Genomic DNA, 22,032 nt, shown 5'->3' with positions numbered 1-22,032 from the left:
ATCGGTGGAAGCCACGCCCAGTTTTTATACACAGTCCACCGCCTGTCCTTCCGCTCGGCCGTTAACACAATAACTTGAGCAAAAACCGATATATCTTTACTAAACTTAGCCCACGTACTTATCTGAACTCACTTTATCTTGGTATAAAAAATGGCCGAAATCCGACCATAACCACGCCCACTTTATCGATATCGAAAATTACGAAAAATGAAAAAAATGCCATAATTCTATACCAACTACGAAAAAGAGGATGAAACATGGTAACTGGATTGGTTTATTGACGCAAAATATAACTTTGGAAAAAACTTTGTAAAATGGGTGTGACACCTACCATATTAAGTAGAAGAAAATGAAAAAGTTCTACAAGGCGAAATCAACAGCCCTTGGAATCTTGGCGGGAATACTGTTAGTGGTATTGCATATATAAATAAATTAGCAGTACCCGACAGATGATTTTCTGGATCACCTGGTCCACATTTTGGTCGATATCGCGAGAACGCCTTCACATATACATCTAAGGGCCACTCGCTTTTAAAACCCTCATTAATACTTTTAATTTGATATCCATATCGTACAAACACATTCTAGAATCACCCTGGCCCACCCTAATGGCGATATCTCGAAAAGGCGTCCACCTATAGACCTAATGCCCACTCCCTCTTAAAATGCTCAGTAACACCTTTCGTTTGATACCCATATCGTACAAACATTCTAGAGTCACCCTTGGTCCACGTTTATGGCGATATCTCGAAAAGGCGTCCACCTATAGAACTAATGATTACTCCCTTTTAAAATACTCATTACCACCTTTCATTTGATACCAATATCGTACAAAAACATTCTAGAGTCACCCCTTTCCCACCCTAATGGCGATATCTCGAAAAGGCGTCCACCTATAGACCTAATGCCCACTCCCTCTTAAAATGCTCAGTAACACCTTTTGTTTGATACCCATATCGTACAAACATTCTATAGTCACCCCTGGCTCACCCTAATGGCGATATCTCGAAAAGGCGTCCACCTATAGACCTAATGCCCACTCCATCTTAAAATGATCAGTAACACCTTTCGTTTGATACCCATATCGTACAAACACATTCTAGAGTCACCCCTGGCCCACCCTAATGACGATACCTCGAAAAGGCGTCCACCTATAGACCTCATGCCCACTTTCTCTTAAAATGCTCAGTAGCACCTTTCGTTTGATACCCATATCGTACAAACATTCTAGAGTCACCCCTGGCTCACCCTAATGGCGATATTTCGAAAAGGCGTCCACCTATAGACCTAATGCCCGCTCCATCTTAAAATGATCAGTAACACCTTTCGTTTGATACCCATATCGTACAAACAAATTCTAGAGTCACCCCTGGTCCACCTTTATGGCGATTTCTCGAAAAGGCGTTCACCTATAGAACTAAAGCCCATTCCCTTTTAAAATACTCATTATCACCTTTCATTTGATACCCATATCGTACAAACACATTCTAGAGTCAGCCCTGGTCCACCTTTATGGCGATATCCCTAAATGGCGTCCATCCATAGAACTATGGCCTACACTCTCTTAAAATACTCTTTAATACCTTCCATTTGATACACATGTCATACAAACACATTCCAGGGTTACCCTAGGTTCATTTTCCTACATGGTGATTTTCCTTATTTTGTCTCCATAGCTCTCAACTGAGTATGTAATGTTCGGTTACACCCGAACTTAGCCTTCCTTACTTGTTTTACTTTAGTTTTTAATAATTTTTTGAATAGTAAAAGGCAAAGCTACTATGCTATAAAATATGCATTTTTAAAATGTAAGTTGTTTTTTTTTAATCCGTGTTATGCCCAAAGTGCTTCATATTTGGATACATGCACATTAGGGCTGGTCGATTTAAAAATCGCTCATTGCTCTGTGAAAATCTTATTCTAGGGATCAAAATAAGAAACTTTGCCGAACATACCTCTAAAACGAATTCTGATGCCCCCCCCCCCCCCTTTGGTTCGAACTTTTGGATAGGGGCACTTTCAATTCTACCCGCTGTGTCTTGTGGTGGCTTAAAAAAAAAACAACACAAGCGATTTTACGACATGCAAATGCATCACAGCGATGCCTTGGTTTTAAAAGGGTGTTGCAAACACGCTAATTTCTAATAATTTTTTTTAATTTCTTTTCTATTACTAAGTTAAATTCATTTTTTCATTTACATATGTTCTGACTAAATAAATTTCTAAAGAGAAAAATAAACTCCAAAAAGAAAAAACATAGGCATTCCAAAGTGGTATTTATCAAAATTTGCCCCTACGACCCAAAGGGGAGGGGGGCATCAGAATTCGTTTTAGAGGTATGGTTCCTTCGGCAAAGTTTCTCATTTTGATCCCTAGAATATGATTATCACAGTGCAATGGGCGATTTTTTTGCCTCCCCACAAATCGACCCGGCCTAATGCCATGTACCTTTTCGCTTTTTATGTACGACTATATACGGAATTTATCGAAATTTTGTTGTACGTATGAGTTTTTGCCGGTGCTTAATGTTTTACAAAATGCTTACACATATTTCTGATATTTCATAAACTTTTTTAAATTTTTACAAGCTGGTTTGAGCACTTCACTAATGCAAATGAATGGCGTTTAAACTTTACGAAAGCCATATGTATACCCACTTGTACATGCCGAGCGCAATTCTTACTTCGTGGTAGGAGCTTCAGTTTCATTCAGGGGTTTTTAACGGAAGGGGGCAGGTCGCTGTTTACTATCCATCCAGAAATATGTAGATCCTACAGGCTCCCAGCTTATTGCAGGATCTCTCAGACGGAAAGTATAGACGTGAAGAAAGCATCAGAAATTCGGGAGGAAGCGTACTTAACTGCATTCGCATCAATATATACATATATTGATAGTCAGGCGGCGATTAAGGCAATAATGTTACACAGCACCGTATCAAGAAGTGTACTGGAATGCACAAGAGGCATTCAAAAAGCTTCGCTCAGGCCGGATCATACATCTATATTGGGTTCTCGATTACAAAGAGATAGAAGGTATCGACCAATGAGTTGAGTGTAGCACTCCCTGTATCGATGGTAGACGTCCCAAACCGTTTGCGAGATATTAAAAGTAAACAAAAGTTGCATATGATCCAGCAAGCAGGAAAGGCGCGGACAAAAGCGTGGGAAAGAAAAATTTCTAAGATCATCTGCAAATTCTACGATATTAGACTCTTAAAGTGGCGCATATCTCTGAAAGAAGAAGACATAAGGCTAATGATGCCTTCTGGTGTCACATGCTTTTAAGTTAGGCCTCGTCCGTAACAGCAGATGTAGGAAGAAGCGGTTTAGCACGTTCTGTACTTGTGTTCTGCGCTGAGGCAGCAATTAAGCCAGGACCTAGAAAACTTCTAGTATTTGCCAAGAGGACGGAGTTATTATGTAACAAAATTCCAGGCACCTTAATGGGGTTTTTCCGTTCTAGTAACACTCAGTCTATGTGAAGCTTGAAGCCTTATACATAGATCAGGGCACCATAAGAAAGCAACAAACGGAGAAAATGTGTACGCTAGATGGCGCAAACCTTGGGAAATAACTATGTAAAGCAACAACATACAGCCACTATTATTCGCACACTGCCAACTCTCACGATGGTTTCCCACAGCTACCAGCCCTTGCCTTGTTATGGTTTTGTCAGTGATGTCGCCGGCTTATATCGAATGATGTATAAATATGATCATTTGGAGCTTTATGCCGATATGAGGATAGTGCTGCGAATAAAAGCCCAAAGACTTCGCTGGTTAGGTAACGTTATGCGAATGGAACAAGACGCCAAGAAAGTATTTCAGTCGACAACGCAGTTTGAATCTAGAGAAAAATAAGGATACCTCCACTTAGTTGGGAGAGGCAGGTCGGGGAAAACTTGACCTAACTTGGTGCTCTAAAAAATTGGCTTAAGTTATCGCGAAGCAGGAAAATCTCGCGTCACTTGGTACGAAACTGCCAAAATCGCTTATGCGGTTAAGCGCCAATTAATGATGATGACCAACCCTTGCCTAGTGTTTTCCTTCTTTTGTGAGAGAGATTATCAAATCCTTATATCATGCGCACCATACATAGTTCAGCGCAGTTCTTTTGTGAGAGAGATTATCAAATCCTTATATCATGCGCACCATACATAGTTCAGCGCAGTTTCTGTAGACCTATTGTGCGAATGGATATCGCTTCGATATAACACAGTACGCTCCTCAACGGAAAGCGCAGCATTTAGCACAGTGGACGGGGACGCGTTCTTCAGTGTGAAAGAAAATTGTAATAGATCAAAAGGTATCTGCATTGCCAGCATAGGACTCACGGTTGGCTGCCAACTGATGGCAATACTGGGATCTGACCACCTATCCATACTCCTATCACTAGATCAACCAGGCTTAAAAGATAAGCAGGGCGATCTGCACCATATGTCATCACCTTCGCGCTATCGAGCTAGGGTATATAATAGCGCGAGTGTATGGGCATAAATCTTAGCTGAACTAGGAACTTAAATCCCAGGGCCACCTTAGCATGACAGGTAAAGCTATATACCATCATTCATCCGTCGCTGAACCTTAGAGTGACAACATCTTTCTCTTCGATCTTAAATATCGTGCAATTAAATTGTTTATCTGGAACGGTAGCAGCGATAACCAAATTAATAAGAAGCACAGCAGCCGTATCGCAGCCATACAATAGACTTAGCTAGTCGTCAGGTATAATCGTCTGCGGTGTCGACGCTGACCCCGAAATCTTAAAATTTTACACACTTCCCGTAGTCCGATTGTACGAATAGTAATCGCTTCGATATTACACAGAACGTTATCCTCGGTAAACATTGTACTATAATCTTTGGGGACTTTTACGTAACCAACGATATGTCATTCAAACTTGCCAGTCTATCGTCGGGGACACGAGGGCGAAGCAAATAGTGATTATGGCTTTCGGCGCAGTGAGTCATAGGAAATTGTTATAGTTCACCAGATATCTGTATCATAAATAGCATAGTTGCCAACCGATGGGAAAAGTTGGACCTGACCACCTATTGAAACTTAGCTAGATCAACCAACAGCAGAGTATTTACATAGTGCTTGGTCGCTGTTCTCCCCATTCCAGCTGACGTTCGACAGGTTTAACGTGAATTCCTCAAAATTATCGACTTGGCTTCGATTCTGGGAAAACTGGCTTAACTTCCAGTGCATACTCTTACCTGGAGTAAATAAACTCTGGTCAACAGTGAAGTCCTTGCTCTGTGGAGAGAGTCGGGCAACTAGCTATAAGACGCAAGCGCAAACATAAAAGCAACGAACACAGAGCTTCACGAACCCATCCAGAAGGTCAAGTTTTCATATCAGTGGACTCAAATGGCTTATATTTAAATAGTTTACACATGTCTTCAACCTGTCACTGTCCTCCTTAATCATTTTTGGGAAATGGTAACAGGCAATGGTTGAGCCGCTAACAAAGCTTCGTAATCCAGAAAGCTTTTGACACAGTCTACCTTTGCCGTACTCAAAGACATCATCTTTTCCCCTTGTTTAAGGGTATGGACTGCTAAATATCTGGCCTCTTTACAACTTAGAAACGAAAGATTTTTATCAACCACAGGATAGTACCCGATGTCATTGAAGATACGAAGACGGCAAACCAGCAATCATGACATATAGTGCTATTGATCGAAAATGCTTTCAACTCAACTAGGAGGGCCGACACGCTCGAGGGACTAGAACGCTGCTGAGAGCTCGTTATCTGAGCTACGAAAAGGCTTTTAGTCAAAGTAAGGTGAAAATAACTGGCGGGTCTCTGGTATCTGAAACGTTACGTCGGAAAGTCTTCTTGGCTGCCTATGTCCGGCCTAGAGAAGGGAATTTTGCATATTTAAAGGAGAGTAATATACATATACATATTACGTAGAATTTCGCTATACATATGGAGTATGGCGGGTCGATTTAAAAATCGCTCATTGCTCTGTGAAAATCGTATTCTAGGGATCAAAATAAGAAACTTTGCCGAAGGAACCATACCTCTAAAACGAATTCTAACCCCCCCCCCCCCCCCCCCCCCAATTTGGGTCGAACTTTTGGGTAGGGGCAAATTTTGAAAAATCCCACTTTGACCCATTTAGAGTGCTCCAGGGGGGTTCCAGGGGGTGTGCATCAGAATTCGTTTTATAGGTATGGTTCCTTCGGCAAAGTTTCTTATTTTGATCCCTAGAATATGATTTTCACAGAGCAATGGGCGATTTTTTTGCCTCCCCACAAATCGACACACCCTAATATGGAGTAATAAAACCACGTAGCCATTAAGTTCTGAGCAGCTAATATTCTGATACAATTGGGTATATCTTCAGTAACTTATTTGTTTTGTTTTTTTTTTTTTTTGTCACGTTAAGTGGTATATTTTAAGCTACAGTACATATTAGTAAAAAATTTGGACGTAACTATAAATAAAAGTTGTAATAAAATTCAAATTCAAATAAATTTTAATTCAACGGAAGTGAATTTTTGAGTTATGAAATATTTATTTTTTTATAAACAAAGGTAGATAGCCGCATAAATAGTATGTGTGGTTATGTAAGCAGCTATTGTAGAAGTTTTCATTTAACGCTAAATCCCTTAATATTAAAACCTCGTGCTACAAAGTCGACGATGCCAGGCTCCCGTCTATTAAATGGCTTTAATTCGATGTAACTCTATTAGGTTTTGATCTGAAGAAGTGTCTAATGGATAAGCTAGTATTATTTTCTTCAAAAGTGGGCGGTGCCACGCCTTTTTGACCAAGCTAGCCAAGTTCGATATATATCCGCAAATATTTAAAGTAGACACCAATACAATGGTGATCCTATGTTTCACTGAGAGGAGGTGGGAGAAGTAAAGAAGTTCTTCTCATAGAAAATGGGTGGTTCGAGAGAAGTAGAGGAGAAAGATGTTTATTTTTTTTTCTAGGGAAAAGAGAGGGCGAAGGAAAAATAATATTTTTTAAATGTACACATATATCCGATAGCAAAGGGTGATATCTTGGAGCGAAATGAGGTGTAGAGTAAAGAAAAGGTGAAAAAAGAATAGACGGAATGCAAAAAAGGAAAACCGATAAAGGTAGAGACAAAGACGAAGTTTTAAACAAAAAATTATACCAGCATTTGGGCAGCGCTGGCGGCATGGGCCATTGAGATGCTGAAAAAGAGGTGGTGGTTGAAGAAGGAAAGCAAAACGAGACGAATAAGAACGGATAGCAGAAAGCATAAGGAAGGGAAGAACAAAATGGAAGGGAAAGGCACTGAATAATAAGGTCTTTCAAAATATGAAGGGTAAACGAATGGCAATGAAAAATTAGTGGAAAGAAATGGTTACAGGGGATAAAGTGGAAGAACAAAAATATGTGTAGGAAGGGGAAGACGGAGAGAGAAGGGTGCGGAAAGGGGAGAGGGTTACAACAAGGGCAATAAGGAGACGAAAAGAACTGGATGTGAAAGAGATTAAAAAGTGGGAGCGGAGTCAATAAGCAAAGGGAAGAAGCGTAACGGAAGGGCGAAATAGGATGGAGTTAGGCAGGAGGCCATAAAGAGAAAAGAGAGAAAGAAGGTTAACGAGCGAAATTGCAATTTCGTAGAGAGTTATTTGAGGTTAACCTCGAACACATAGGGACAAGAGGGAGACACTTTTCATACTGAATACTTCTGGAAGTATTCTTATAAGAAATATGAGGTCCATCCCTGGCCGACTGAGAAAATATCTGACTACTCTACGACAGTGTTATATTGCCATTCATCAAGTGTCGCTCGAGCATAGCTGGGGAATAATGATTAGTAATCCTAATGATTAGTAATTGGATTAAAACTTTTATTTTGCAGAATAATTGATTAATTAGGATAAGTTGGCTATACTAATCGATTACTTTTTGATTAGATTAGAACTAATCAAAAATCTAATCGCGATTAGTGACGATTAGCATATCTAATGAAAAACTAATCAAAACTAATCAAAAAAAATTCTATTAGATTTCTCGATTAGTTTTGATTAGGTTTGATTAGATCAACTATTTTGAAATATTTAAAAAAAAAAATTTATTTATTTTTGCTTATATTTAAGAATTCATGAGCATAACACCGGCTTATAATAATTGAATTTCAATTATTATGTTTTCTTTCATTTATTTTTGTATACACCAAACGAGTCAAACGGTTTCAAAGAAGTGGCTAGCAATCAGCTATATGCGTATTTGAATGACCCGACACCAGGTCCTGAAATTTGGAATAAATATGGTGCACTGAAGGAAGCGTGTCTAGCGTTCAATACCCCGCTTACGTCATCAGCGCCCCTCGAAAGGCTGTTTTCATTTGCTGGAATAGTTAATACCCCAAGACGGAATTCATTGTCTGAATTTTCATTTGAAAAGTTGGGAGTAATGAAGTCGAATATAAACTTTTTGTGATACATATGTAATATAAATCAGCATATATTTAAAGCGTCGAGAATCTCATGTTTTTTTTTTTCAGAACGTGCCTTTAATTTTTATACTACAATTAGTATGAGAAAAAGTGGAGATAGACCCACCAATAATTGTACCGAAATGACCAGGGCTATGAGCCGAAGACAATCCCTTCCTTACTTGTTTAAGAAGGTTTATGGTTACAGTGAAATTATGAATTAAACGAAAAAAACAACAAAAATATTTCAAAATAGTTGATCTAATCAAATCTAATCAAAACTAATCGACAAATCTAATCGAATTTTTTTTTGATTAGTTTTGATTAGATATGCTAATCGTCGCTAATCGCCATTAGATTTTTGATTAGTTCTAATATAATCAATTAGTAATCTAAAATATTAAAGAATCAAAAAAACTAATGATTAGATTATTTTATTTTTATAATCGTAATGATTTCTAATTCTAATCGAAGTTCCCCAGCTCTGCGCTCGAGGAATGAATAGAGGGTGATCTCGGATAATGCTAAAGATGTTAAATTTTTCACTGAAGGCTCGAAAATGAAGGTGAAACTGACTTCGAGCTATACAAGAAGCTCTTACGACAAGATAGTTATAGGTATCTTAAGAGTCATTTAGTATTTTATGAACGTATGTTTAAGGTAAAACAAGTGTGACCAGACTTTATCAAAGTAGTTAAATTTTGATAGACATGCTGCATAAACGAATGAAAAATTATATAATACTAGCAGACCCGGCGGACGTTGTTCTGCCTGACTTTGATATATCTGCATAAAGTTTAAGAAATTTTTACCCCTACTCTCCCTCCTCCTCTAACCTTCTTTTCCTTTTTCTTTTAAACACTCCTCCCTCTGCCTTTCTATTAATCTGTGCCTCTTTCTTTCCGTATTTTCCATCACCTATCTTCCAATCCATCTATCCTTTTCCCCCTATCTCCGTTTAGCCCTACCTCTTTTTCAGTCTTTTTCTCCTTTCTTTCGTTCTCTTCTCTCTTGTTCGTTTTATTCTTCCCCATCCCGTTTTCCCATTTTTATTCCCAGTCCAAGGCCCAGTCCCAGGTCCAGTCCCAGTCCCAGTGCCAGACCCAGTCTCGGTCCCAGTTCCAATCCTAGTCCCAACCCATGCTAAGTCCCAGTCGCAGTCCAAACCTAGTCCCAGCCCAAGTCCGAGTCCCAGTCCCAGTCCAAACCTATTCGCAGTTCCAATCCTAGTCCCAACCCAAGTCAAAGTCCCAGTCCCAGTCCAAACCTAGTCGCAACCCAAGTCCCAGTCCCAGTACAAACCTAGTCCCAGCCCAAGTCCCAATCCCACTCGGTTCCTGTTTCATTTTCCAAAAAAAAAAGTGTAAATACAAATCGAACTATGACTTGTTCGAATATATCGATACCTGGTGCACCTCCCAGGAAAAAAACTCCGCAGGAACACTCTCCTAGCTGCTGTGAAGCTATCCAGCGAATTTGAATAAAATCGGCTAAGTAATTTTTATGTTCATAAGCTGCATACAAACATAGATCTTTACTTATGTATCGACAGCTAAACGATTTACCTTTGCAAAATTGGCGAGCATGGTTGGCGCCCTTAAAACTTCTGCATAGTTGTGTCTGCAGGGTTGCTGTTGAGATGGCCAAACAAATTTTCAGAAATGTATATAAGCAATGCGTAGAAAAAGCAAGCATCCTACTCAAACTTAGCACTGTAGGCATTTAAAATGAAAACAAATGTCTGCGACGACAAGAATTGGCAACCCCTATATCTCTTAACGATACATAACAGAATTTGAAACGAATCTAACACCGTTAAGGGTAAGTAAAAAAAAAAAAAAAAAACAAGTCTGAGAAGCTTTCATTGTTTGCTTTGGGCCGGCCCGGCTTGGAAAACCCTTCATGTTGCTTTGGCCGGAACTTGAACACAGGATCTTCGTTGTCACAAGAGAGCACGGTACCACCATATAGAGCTCAATTTTGGCAAATAGCCAAAAACATTTCAGGCCTTGATCAAATCAGAAGTGTAGGCTACTTTGCTCTCTTATTTCTGTTGAGTCACAGTCACGAATGAAAATGGCTGCGACTAAGAAGTCTGATATCACATTCTTCCACAAAAATCACGGCATTTGCCAACGCTAAACAGTTCGCATGGCATTTTAATTCCACGCATATTTTACATCGCGTATAATTCGCAAATTATAAGATAATTTTTTTTTTTTTTCATTTAACAAGCAAAGCCAACTATAAATTCTGAATTGTGGTTAAAATATTATTTAAAAATTGTTTTTGTTATTTTTTTTCGCTGCTCGGTAAAACACCATGACCACAATGAATCTTTCATTTTTAAGTGTTGCGGTTGAGCAGAATGTTTATAGTTTTATTTCTGCAACATTGGTTGGTTGTGGCTTAAACATTTTTTGTGGTTTCCTTTTTTACATGATATTTGGTTTATTGCACTTCCGGCACCCGTCATAATCAAGTGACGACGTTCTCATGTCACTACTTTACGCTGGTTAATTTGTTATTTAAATAATAAATGCAAAACTTGGTGGCACTTTTTGTGCGAAATTTGGGAAGTTTGAAAAGTGTGGAAAGTTTATGCATAATTAAAACAACAACGCACCACGCAAATCAGTTTAACTATAAAGAAACTTTTGCGATTAGATGGTAGGTAAGTCATACTTCTTTAAAGCAGAGTCTTGTCATTGGGTTCAAAGACAACAATTCATAAGCCAAATCAGATAGGCTAGGTAAAGGGAAAGGGTCGAAGAATAAAAATGAAATCGGAAACGTAAAAAAAGGAAATGTGCGATAAACTGAAAACTAAATTAAGATATTAAAAAAGGATCGTTAAGATGGAAAATGAAAAACAACAAGGCCGTGGGCGCTGATGGATTGCCTGCGGAGCTATTCAAGTACGGCGGCGAGGAGTTGGTAAGGCGCATGCAGCAACTTCTTATCAAAATGTGGGCGGTCGAATGCATGCCCGACGGTTGGAATCTAATAAGTGTTCTTTGCCCAGTCCACAAGAAGGGGGATACTGCAAAATGCACCAACTATCGTGGACTCAGCCTTCTTAATATCGCATATAAGGTCCTTTCAAGTGTATTGTGCGAAAGATTGAAGCCCACCGTGAACCGGCTGATTGGACCTTATCATTGCGGCTTCAGACCTGGTAAATCTACCATCGACCAGATTTTCACAATGCGCCAAATCTTGGGAAAAAACCCGTGAAAACAGAATCGACACACATCACCTCTTCGTTGACTTTAAATCCGCCTTCGACAGCACGAAAAGGAGCCGCCTATATGCCGCTATGTCTGAATTTGGTTTCCCCGCAAAACTTATACGGCTATGGAAAATGACGTTGAGCAACACCATCAGCTCAGTAAACATAGTCCAGCGAATTAAACTCAGCGGCTGCGCTGGCTAGGCCATGTTATGCGAATGAATGATGATGCTCCGGCCAAGAAAGTGTTTCTATCGGAACCCGCCTATGGAAGCAGAGGTAGAGGGCGGCCCCCACTCCGTTGGAAGGACCAGGTGGAAAACGATTTAAACTCCCTTGGTGTGACCAATTGGCGCTGGTTGGCGGAGCGACGGAGCGACTGGCGTGCCTTGTTGGACTGCCATAACCGTTTAGACGGTTAAGTGCCAATTAAGTAAGTAAGTAAGTAATCAAATATGCTGATGATGGGGGATTAGAGATAAAGAAATGCCTAAGACAAAGTGTGAAACTAAGGTACGTACCTTTAAGTATCGTTACAGTTACAGTTAAAATTGCTGATACCGTGACAGCTGAAGTCAGAGTTATGGTTATAATATCGGCTAAGGCTCTTATAGTTTAGAATTTTGGCTGTGCTTAAACTTACGGCAGGACGATTTGGATATGAGCGGGAGATATTTCAGTTTTCGGTTCAAAATACCAGGAAAAGCGGACGGGTAACAGTGAAGTCAGTGGACGCTGCCAAGCTACTGGTAGAATCATGAGCGGGTGAAGGTTGAATCGGTTGACGGATACCCAAAATGACCGCTGGAGTCAATGAGCAGTTGCATGGTGTCACGAGTGATGGTCGACCACAGAATGGATGGAACTATGAGTGATTGATCGGTGTCAAAGTTACCAAAAGAAAGAGAATCACGGAGCTGGTCACCTATAAACCAAAGCACGATAGGAGGTTATTGATGAATGGAAGACGGAAAATTGTTAATTTTTAAATGTACAAAATACGTGGCGCGATTTACTCCGAGGAGAGTTAGGCCGAACTTCTTTTTCAGAGGGACAGGAGCGGCATATTCGAAGCTGCAAGGCAAACGAATTTTGACTTAAAAGCTTTTGGTGGCACTAATGCACTCGTAGTGCTGTGGGGCGGGAGCACACTACCAGCACACCTCGGTGGCCGCACTGGTTGGTTAATAGCAATATTGTTGGTGAAAGCAGATTGGTTACAGGCACTAAAACAACAACATCTTACATATTCGGTTGTTATTCACCGCAGCGACGGTCAAAGCGAACTAGCGAATTTTCGTAGAGGTTGCAGCGCGGAAGACGAGGTTAAGACAAAGCGGAGTATATATAGCTCTGCTTCAGGTTTTTCAATGCGGGTTTTAAGTTTAAGAACTGTTAGACAGTAAGAAACAGGTCTGCTCCTACACCGTTCATCAAAGGCCCGCGAAAACTGGACCACCGTGATAGTTTCAGAGCTATTGTGATAAATAGAAGATGTACGTCTAACTCAGAGGCTTTTCTAGCTAGATCTTCTTTGGAACGATTGCCAGTAATGTTTATAGGATCGATCACACAAGAGGGCGCAATATAAGCCTGCAGTACTTGGATCGCCGATGACCTACCAGAGTGGATGCCAACGCCTTGAGTAGCTGTCCGTTGTTTTGTTTTGTGTTGTTTATTTCAGCCCCTGGAATACTGCAATGGTAACTTAGTGATGGCGGCGCCTTGCATATATTTGTTTTATTTAAAATAATGGTGTAGTAAGATTTGATTTTGAAAATACGGTGCTTCGCTTGCAATCCAGTTTGGAACAGTCTATGTAGATGGCGTTAAGATTTCTAACATTTTTTCAAGCGTTTCTCTCCGGGAGTAGAACATGAGCACTGTAACCATTGATCTTCCTGACGAAAGTTATGCCATGTATAGTTCCAAAGATGAGTTTCGTTCTGCCTAGCAGCGCTGAAGCAAGCTGGCTTTGCCGAATAAAATCGGTAGGCGGTTAAGTTTTAAGAGATAAGGGTGGGAAAGAGTGCTTCTATTATGAGCTCGGAAGCCGATCGCCACATTTTTAGTAAAGACAAACTCTTTTTAAAGCATTCTGAGTATTAACAGCTTTCCTTAATATATCGCCGGAAGGCATACTTATTCCAGTTCAAATTGCTTACCAAAATAATGAGGTGTTACTATTTTAAATCTAACAGTATCTTGCCTTTGAGCTCAATTTGCAAGGCATGACAATAACAACGACAATGACATTTACAATGACAATGATAGTGACAATGACAGTTACAAGGACAATGACAGTGACAGTGACATGTTAGGTTAGGTTGAACTGGGCGGTCCATGAAGAACTCACATAGACTGAATGAGTCGGTGGTGTTACCAGCAATTTATTTTAACGGCCATACTGAAAACCCCTATCAAAAACCCGGACCTATGTTATAAAATAACTCCGTCCTCTTGGCAAATACTAGAAGCTTTCTAGGACTTAAGTAATTTTTTCTGCTTCTAGATCTGACAGCTGTATCACTCCTAATAGCTGGAGTCTTAGCTTGACAAGCGCAGGGCACGAGCACAAAACGTGTCGATCGTTTCCTCCTCCAACCCGCACTTCTCACATCTGCTATCACTGACCAAGCCTAATTTAATGGTATGTGACGCCAGAGAGCATTTTCCAGTCAGAATACCCGTCATGAGTCTACAGTCCTCCATTTTTAATGATAGAAGCAACTTTGTTAGTCTAAGGTTGTAAGATCTACACATATTCTTCGACACTTTACAGCCCCGCGCTTGAACCCACGCCTTTCCCGCTTGGTCGATCATGTTCACCTCTCGCCTTCTCTTAATCTCGCTCAATCTAATTGGGACGTCAACGGAGCAAGCTTCAAGGGATGTGCCCTTTTTAGCTAGTTCATAGTGAAAGTGACAGTGACAACAAGAATTACAGTGAAAGTGACAATGACAATGGCAATGACAATTACAAGAACAGCGACAACAATAAAGATAATGACAATGACAATAACAATAATAATAACAATGACAATGACAATGCCAGTGATAATGATATTGACATTGACAAATGACAATGACAATGGCAATGACAATGGCAAAGACAATGACAATGACAGTGACAGTGATAATGACAATGACAATGACAGTGATAATGACAATTACAATAACAATGTCAATGTCAATGACAATGACAGTGACAGTGACAATGACAAAGGTAATGACAGTGAAAATGGCAAATAAATGACAGTAAATCATCAGACAATGACAGTAACAATTATACTGACAATCACAATCACAATATCAATGACATTGACAGTTATAATTTAAATGGCAATTACGGCATGATGACAATGGCAATTATAATGACAACGTCAGAGACAAAATCTCGGTTTAGTCAAATGAAATGAGAATGGGACTTCTTTGAAGTTTTTAATACTTGTCAGTAATATCGAGTAAGGGGAGGCTGACGAAAACTATTGTTCACGGTTTAATCTGAAGGAATACTCAAACTAAGAAGTATTGAAAAGTATTTTTATAAACATTCGTACAATTTTCAGCTAAAGGAAAACAAGAGAGTTATTTATTCTAAACTTTGAGTGTGTATGTACTCTTTTTTATCCATGATATACGAGCACACATTGACGTACATATGTAGAACAGAAGTGTCAAAACTTTTAACTTCATTGACCAACTATGTCACACATTTTGGCCAACATTATGTGGTCTAACTTTTTATTTGTGAATAATGTTCATTAAGTTGTTAGTAAAACTTTGTAATGACAAGACCAATTATCGTCACTATTCAATGCGATACAAAATTTAATTAAGCAGGAAATTAAACGTTCACGCATCGTTGAACAACTAACTGCATATACTAGAAATTTATTACAACAACAACAAAATGAAAGAATTAAATACAGTAAGAAGAGAATTATACATATTTATTAGTTGGTATAGCTTTTTTGCAAATATAAAAGAGTTTAATGAGAGTTCGTTAAGTTAAATGAAACGATGTGGGCAGGATTACCTTTAGAAGAGGCATGATATGAAGGACATAAAGAAAACACAAAAGCTTGAGTCCCAAGTGGTACCTATGACATTTGGCTGGAAAATAATTCACGCCTACCCTAAGCCAACCTAATTTCGTTGGCCAAATATTTACTGAAGCATTTCTCTAAGAACTTTTCCTAACAAAAGTCTTGGATTTTTTACCTTGCCAACGTTTGGGTAAAAATTTTCATTCGCCTAAAAATCTGCGATCCGAAAGTGACTTGACCTTTTTTAGTTTTATTGAGTTCGCTTTTGCAATATCCTAGGAATTCGTAATCATATTTCGCTAGGATATGTTTCTAGATTACCAATTCTTGCAGCTGTAGAAGCCAGACACTTTTATCCACTCAGCCAAACTACTGGCCTCTTATTTGTTTTGCGATGTCTCACTAGCTGCCCACCTGTTGCTGAGATAAAGAGTCTGGAATATTTTTTGGCGCGTTCAACAGAACTGTTTGGTTACATCTGAACTCTTTTTTATTAGGCTAAGCTGTTAACTTTATCTAAGTACGTTCAATCTGTCTCTTATAGTCATAAACATGTATTTACAGCATTTGACTTATTCTTAAAAAGACTACGTTATCACCTTAGCCACTGATCTAACGCCCTAACCGTGTTTCCATAGAAACAGAGCGAGTGTTCTTCTGAAATTAAATATATTTAGAATAGACTTGCTGGATGTGGACACAATTAAAGTTGTGGAAGCAATTTGACTACGATTTCTCGATAACTTTAACTCGGTAATCTAGCAGAGGTGAAGGGAGTTGATCTTCTGGTCCTATTAAAGTTCCTATTAAGTGTTTTTAATCGGTTTTGTTTAGCTTGACTTGACAGGCTGGCTGGCTGGCTGGAATTTTGTAATTTAAATTTAAGTAACTACCCGATAAACAAGCTTGAAACTTGGAATATAGTTCAGAACCCGATAACAATGCAATAATAAGACAAAAAAACTCCGATAGGTGGCGCATGGATCGAAATATTTGTAAAAATCGTATCTGTGGTCCGATTTGGCTCATATTTGGAACACATAATATATACAAGAATGAAAGGACCTATGAATAAATCGCCGCTAGGTGGCGCAAGGATCGAGATATTCAAAAAAACGTATTTGTGCTCCAATTAGGCTCATATTTGGAACACATATTACATACATGAATAGAAAGCGACATTTGAAAAAAATCGCCGCCAGGTGACGCAAGGATTGAGATATTAAAAATACTCGTATTTGTGGTCCGATTTGGCTCATATTTGGAATAAATATTACATACAGTCCCGTAGAAGTGACATCAAAATACTTTGGAGTTCGAGGAGGGACAACATACGTGCCGCAGAGTCGAGTAAAGTCTTTGGAAAGGATTATGTATTGAGGACATAGATTGTAGCAAATTGTCAGGAAAGAGTCCTTGTAATAATGAGTCACTAAATGAACTAAACTGAATGAGAAATAATAGGCAATTAAATAAAAACTAAAAATTTAAAAATAAAATAATTTTAAAAAAATGTTAAGTTAAACGGTTTTATTCAAGGGAATACTTACATGAAGGGCGTTGATCAGACAATTAAAAAAAATAAAAGCATTGGACGTTTAACTTAAAAATGTTTTTTAATTGTTTTATTTTTAGGATTTAAGTCGGGAATAACAGACCTAGAACTCACTAAGGGCATTCACTACGAACAGAAATTAATGAGTTCAAGTAATACCATTCACATTCCCTTCACCTGACAGAACGTACAATATTTATACAAAAAAATTACCGAACTTTTGTTTGTCCTTTCTTAAGAGTTTTTTTTCAGTTGATCTAATAATTATGATTGCTTTCTCCTGTTTGTTTTTTTTTTTTTTTGCTTTACCCTTGTAGCATTTATGTCAGACGCCATGCCAGTGTAGTGGAAAACAACAATTAATAGCTGCAACGGAACGCATAGCAATGATAAAGGGCCAACGCCAGCCAATATATAAAACACAAGCGAGCAGAAAATTAGCAATTGTTATAAAATATAATAGTAAAGACAAAAAAGTTGTTGGTCTTAAATAAAGGAGTATTTATACATATGTGTGTGTGAAGATCTTGATATACATATATATATATGGGTAATTCCACGGATGTACAACAGAAAAACAATAGTAAACGTGGATGACATCGAGATCTCTTTTGAGATAAACTTTTTCGTATTTTCCAGGGTTTGCTTATAACTTAATCTGCATTAGCTTCTACAAACGTGACATATATTGAGCCGACTAAGCTCAGTGTCTCTAATTCCGAGTAGTGGCACAAGCAGTGTTCGAGCGAAGGTGATTGTTATTAACCTAAAAATAAAATTCCCCGTCTCGCAGCATAACAAAGTTTCACACCGAGTGAGGAAGATGCGTTCACACTCTTAAAATTTGTGGTCGCAATTATACACAGATAATTCGAAGGATAACGGATGGTTTGATAGCCAGGAAAAATTCTGAAGGACTGCTTCTGCATTGCTATCCTATCCTAGTGAAACTTATCTCAAAATGGTCACTCTAGTCAGCCTATGAATGATTTCTGAATGGTATCAGATCATCCATCTTCATCAGTAAAAATAATCCATATATGAGAGCTTTGACCTTCGACTAGTCCTAGGGGTGCAAAGATTCCTCAGAGCCGATTCACGCCGAGCCTGTACATCGTGCAATTCGTTTCGCTCCGCATCCTAGCTAGGGCCATCACCAGATGCTTTCAATGACTTGTTGCTGAACCGAAAATGTGCCTGGCTATCCGAGAATCTGTTAGCCAGAAATATCTACTACATAGTGAAGATTTGATATTAAAACAAACTCGCCGAATCCCACTTTCATGAAGAGAACGATCAGTGGATATCAATTTCAGAGCTTTAGTAGTGTTAGGTAGTATTATAGCTCCTATAAATTGCCTGCTCCGCCGTAGATTTAGGTTGGCCAAATTACCATGTGCAACATCTATGCCATGAATAAAGCCTCAAACACACTATTATAAAGTTATGTTATTCGTCTGTGGTGTGAAAGGATCACTTGAGTTTTTCGCACCACTAGAAATACCCAATGCTTGACCGTTAAGAGAGTTTTAGCGAAAGCTTGGAATTTTTGCCGTCAAGGGCGTTGTCTCTGTATATGCAGTAGGGCGGGTCAAATTGTATGGGGAAAAAAACTTCAGGTGCACATCCAGTTCCCGAATCTATGTGTCATACTGAGTAATATTGTCCATGTGACCATGTGACCATGAAATGAATTTCGAGCCTCCCTAATTTTGTTAGAAAATTTTATATCCCAATCCGAATAGCGGCTCTCACAAATAAAATACATGAAAATAAATGTCAAATTCGAAGTCGGATTGGGACATATAATTTTCTAACAAAATTAGGGAGGCTCAAAACTCATTTCAGACCTCCCATGGAAAATATTACTTAGTATGACCCATAGATTCAGAAACTGGATGTGCACCTGAAGTTTTTTCCCCCATACAATTTGACCCATCCTAATATGCAGATATGTATGCTAAGTTCTTCATACATGATCCCGATGATCGCATTGGGAAAAGACCTGAAACGATACTACTGCAAATTGACGGATGGCTGTCTTCAGTATTATTGCATGACACTCAATAGAACCAATAACTGACAAACACCGTATCATCGTGGCAATGTCTATTCATGGGTATTTCTGACCGATGACAGTTAGGTACGAAAAAATATTTCGCTTTCAATTTAATGTTCAATACAGATTTCCATCAATGTGAATGAATGAACCCAGGTGTTGTCTCATGAGCAGGTTTCGCGAAGAAGGACTCACTTCCCAGTCATTGACCAAAATTCTATGTAAGAATATATTTAACAAAAATTATTGGTCCCAGACACTAAACTTGATGCTCTTGTCCTCAGTGTATACAGGATAAGGGAATAAAGTTTAGTTTCTGACCCAATAATTTGGTTAAATATAATATTTCTTCCTCAGGCTTTTGGTCGATAACTGGAAAGTGAGTCCTTCTTCACGAAGTCTGTTTCTACTTGGCGCTCTTGTGAACCTTCTCCAGGAGGTATACACCTGTTTGAGGTGCATAAATCACCGAACTAGTCAGCGCCCTAAGCGCAAAATAATTTCTTCTGTCAAACCTTTACTATAGAACTAAATACAAGTTTTAAACAAAGTATCGATTTCTCGTGGAACTACTCATACCTATGAATGCATTTAGCGTCGTATGTACATACATATGTTTTGTTTGTGTTGGCTACGAAAGTGTGAGCGTTAATCGAGTGAAAAAGCAATAAATTGAAAAGAATAAAAAACAAGTAAGGAAGGCCAAGTTCGGGTGTAACCGAGCATTACATACTCAGCTGAGAGCTTTGGAGACAAAATAAGGGAAAATCAACATTTAGCAAAATGAACCTAGGGTAAACCTGGAATGTGTTTGTACGACATGTGTATCAAATGAAAGGTGTTAATGAATATTTAAAACGTAGTGGGCCTTAATTCTATAGGTGGACGCCTTTTCGAGATATAGCAATAAGGGTGGACCAGGGGTGGCTCTTGAATGTGTTTGTACGTTATGGGTATCAAATTAAAAGTATTAATGAGGGTTTTAAAAGGGAGTAGCCTTAGTTGTATATGTGAAGGCGTATTCGGGATATCGACCAAAATGTGGACCAGGGCGACCCAGAACATCTTCTGTCGGGTACCGCTAATTTATTTATATATGTCATACTACGAACAGTATTTCTGCCAAGATTCCAAGGGCTTTTGATTTCGCCCTGCAGAACTTTTTCATTTTCTTCTACTTAATATGGTAGGTGTCACACCCATTTTATAGTTTTTTCCAAAGTTATATTTTGCGTCAATAAACCAATCCAATTACCATGTTTCATCTCTTTTTTCATATTTGGCACAGAATTATGGCATTTTTTTCATTTTTCGTAATTTTCGATATCGGAAAAGTAGGCGTGGTCATAGTCGGATTTCGGTCATATTTTATACCAAGATAAACTGACTTCAGGTAATTACGTGAACTAAGTTTAGTTAGATATATCGTTTTTTGCGCAACTTATCGTGTTAACGGCCGAGCGGAAGGACAGACGGTCGACTGTGTATAAAAACTGGGTGTGGCTTCAACCGATTTCACCCATTTTCACAGAAAACAGTTACCGTCACAAGGATTGGTAAATTTTTGTTCGACTTATGGCATTAAAAGTATTCTAGACGAATTATATCAAAAAGGGCGGAGTTACGCCCATTTTGAAATTTTCTTTTATCTTTGTATTTTGTTGCACCATATCATTACTGGAGTTGAATGTTGATATAATTTACTTTTATACTGTAAAGATATTACATTTTTTGTTAAAAAAAATTGTTTAAAGTGGACGTGTTCGTTATCCGATTTCGCTAATTTTTATTTAGCACACATATAGTAATAGGAGTAACGTACCTACCAAATTTCATCATGATATCTTCAACGACTGCCAAATAAAAGCTTCCAAACCTTTTAAATTACCTTCTTTTAAAAGCGGGCGGGGCCACGCCCATTGTCCAAAATTTTTCTAATTTTCGATTTTGCGTCATAAGGTCAACGCACCTACCAAGTTTCATCGCTTTATCCGTCTTTGGTAATGAATTATCGCACTTTATCGGTTTTTCAAAATTTTCGATATCGAAAAAGTTGGCGTGGTTGTGGTCCGATTTCGTTCATTTTAGATAGCGATTTGAGATGAGCGCCCAGGAACCTACGTACCAAATTTCATCAAGATACCTCAAAATTTACTCAAGTTATCGTGTTTACAGGCGGACGGACAGACGGACGGACATGGCTAAATGAATTTCTTTTTTCACCCAAATCATTTTGATATATAGAAGTATATATCTATATCGATTAGTTTATGCCGTTACGGATTACCGTTATGCGAACAAAGTTAATATACTCTGTGAGCTCTGCTCAGCTGAGTATAAAAAACGCTCATGGTTGCTCAAACATAATGGTGTTCAGAAAAAACACCATTTCATTGCGCTTTCTATGCATGTATGTATGCATGTTGTATGTGTGCTGTGAGTGTATTTGTTTTTATTTTTGTTGTAACAACCATTTTTATGGTCCTATTCGCGCCTTTTGCGTTTTACATGCCTGTTTGGTCCTTTGACAAAGTACGGCAATGCGTATATGACTAGCTGGTTTGCAGCGATAGGGTGCTAGCTATTGCTGTGCTTGTTGTTGTTGTTATAACTTTTTTCGCTCCAAATTCGCAATTGAGCTGTAAAATGCCGTTTGCGGCCATTGTTGGTGAGCAGCGTTTGATTTTGTTTTTGTTTATGTTTT

General features: G+C 38.7%; 2 protein-coding genes across 7 annotated transcripts in view; one reads left to right on the top strand and one right to left on the bottom strand.

Moving 5' to 3' along the window:
* Nucleotides 1-22,032, bottom strand: part of LOC137252734 (trichoplein keratin filament-binding protein) — a 310,267-nt gene that overhangs the window by 248,345 nt on the left and 39,890 nt on the right. The gene's annotated exons all lie outside the window — the stretch shown is intronic.
* Nucleotides 1-22,032, top strand: part of LOC137252761 (peptidoglycan-recognition protein LB-like) — a 122,270-nt gene that overhangs the window by 93,128 nt on the left and 7,110 nt on the right. Inside the window, exon 4 of one of the 6 annotated variants that reach the window (XM_067788874.1) lies at nucleotides 17,587-17,647. The exons of the other annotated variants lie outside the window; for them this stretch is intronic. Coding sequence (XP_067644975.1) covers nucleotides 17,587-17,632 — 46 coding nt within the window. The 3' untranslated portion in view covers nucleotides 17,633-17,647. Of the gene's footprint in view, nucleotides 1-17,586; nucleotides 17,648-22,032 lie in introns of those variants that run through there. 6 annotated transcript variants of the gene reach the window in all.

This window comes from Eurosta solidaginis, chromosome 1 (genome assembly GCF_040869045.1).
Source record: "Eurosta solidaginis isolate ZX-2024a chromosome 1, ASM4086904v1, whole genome shotgun sequence".
Classification (NCBI taxonomy): domain Eukaryota; kingdom Metazoa; phylum Arthropoda; class Insecta; order Diptera; family Tephritidae; genus Eurosta; species Eurosta solidaginis.
This window is presented reverse-complemented; position numbering and strand designations above follow the sequence as displayed.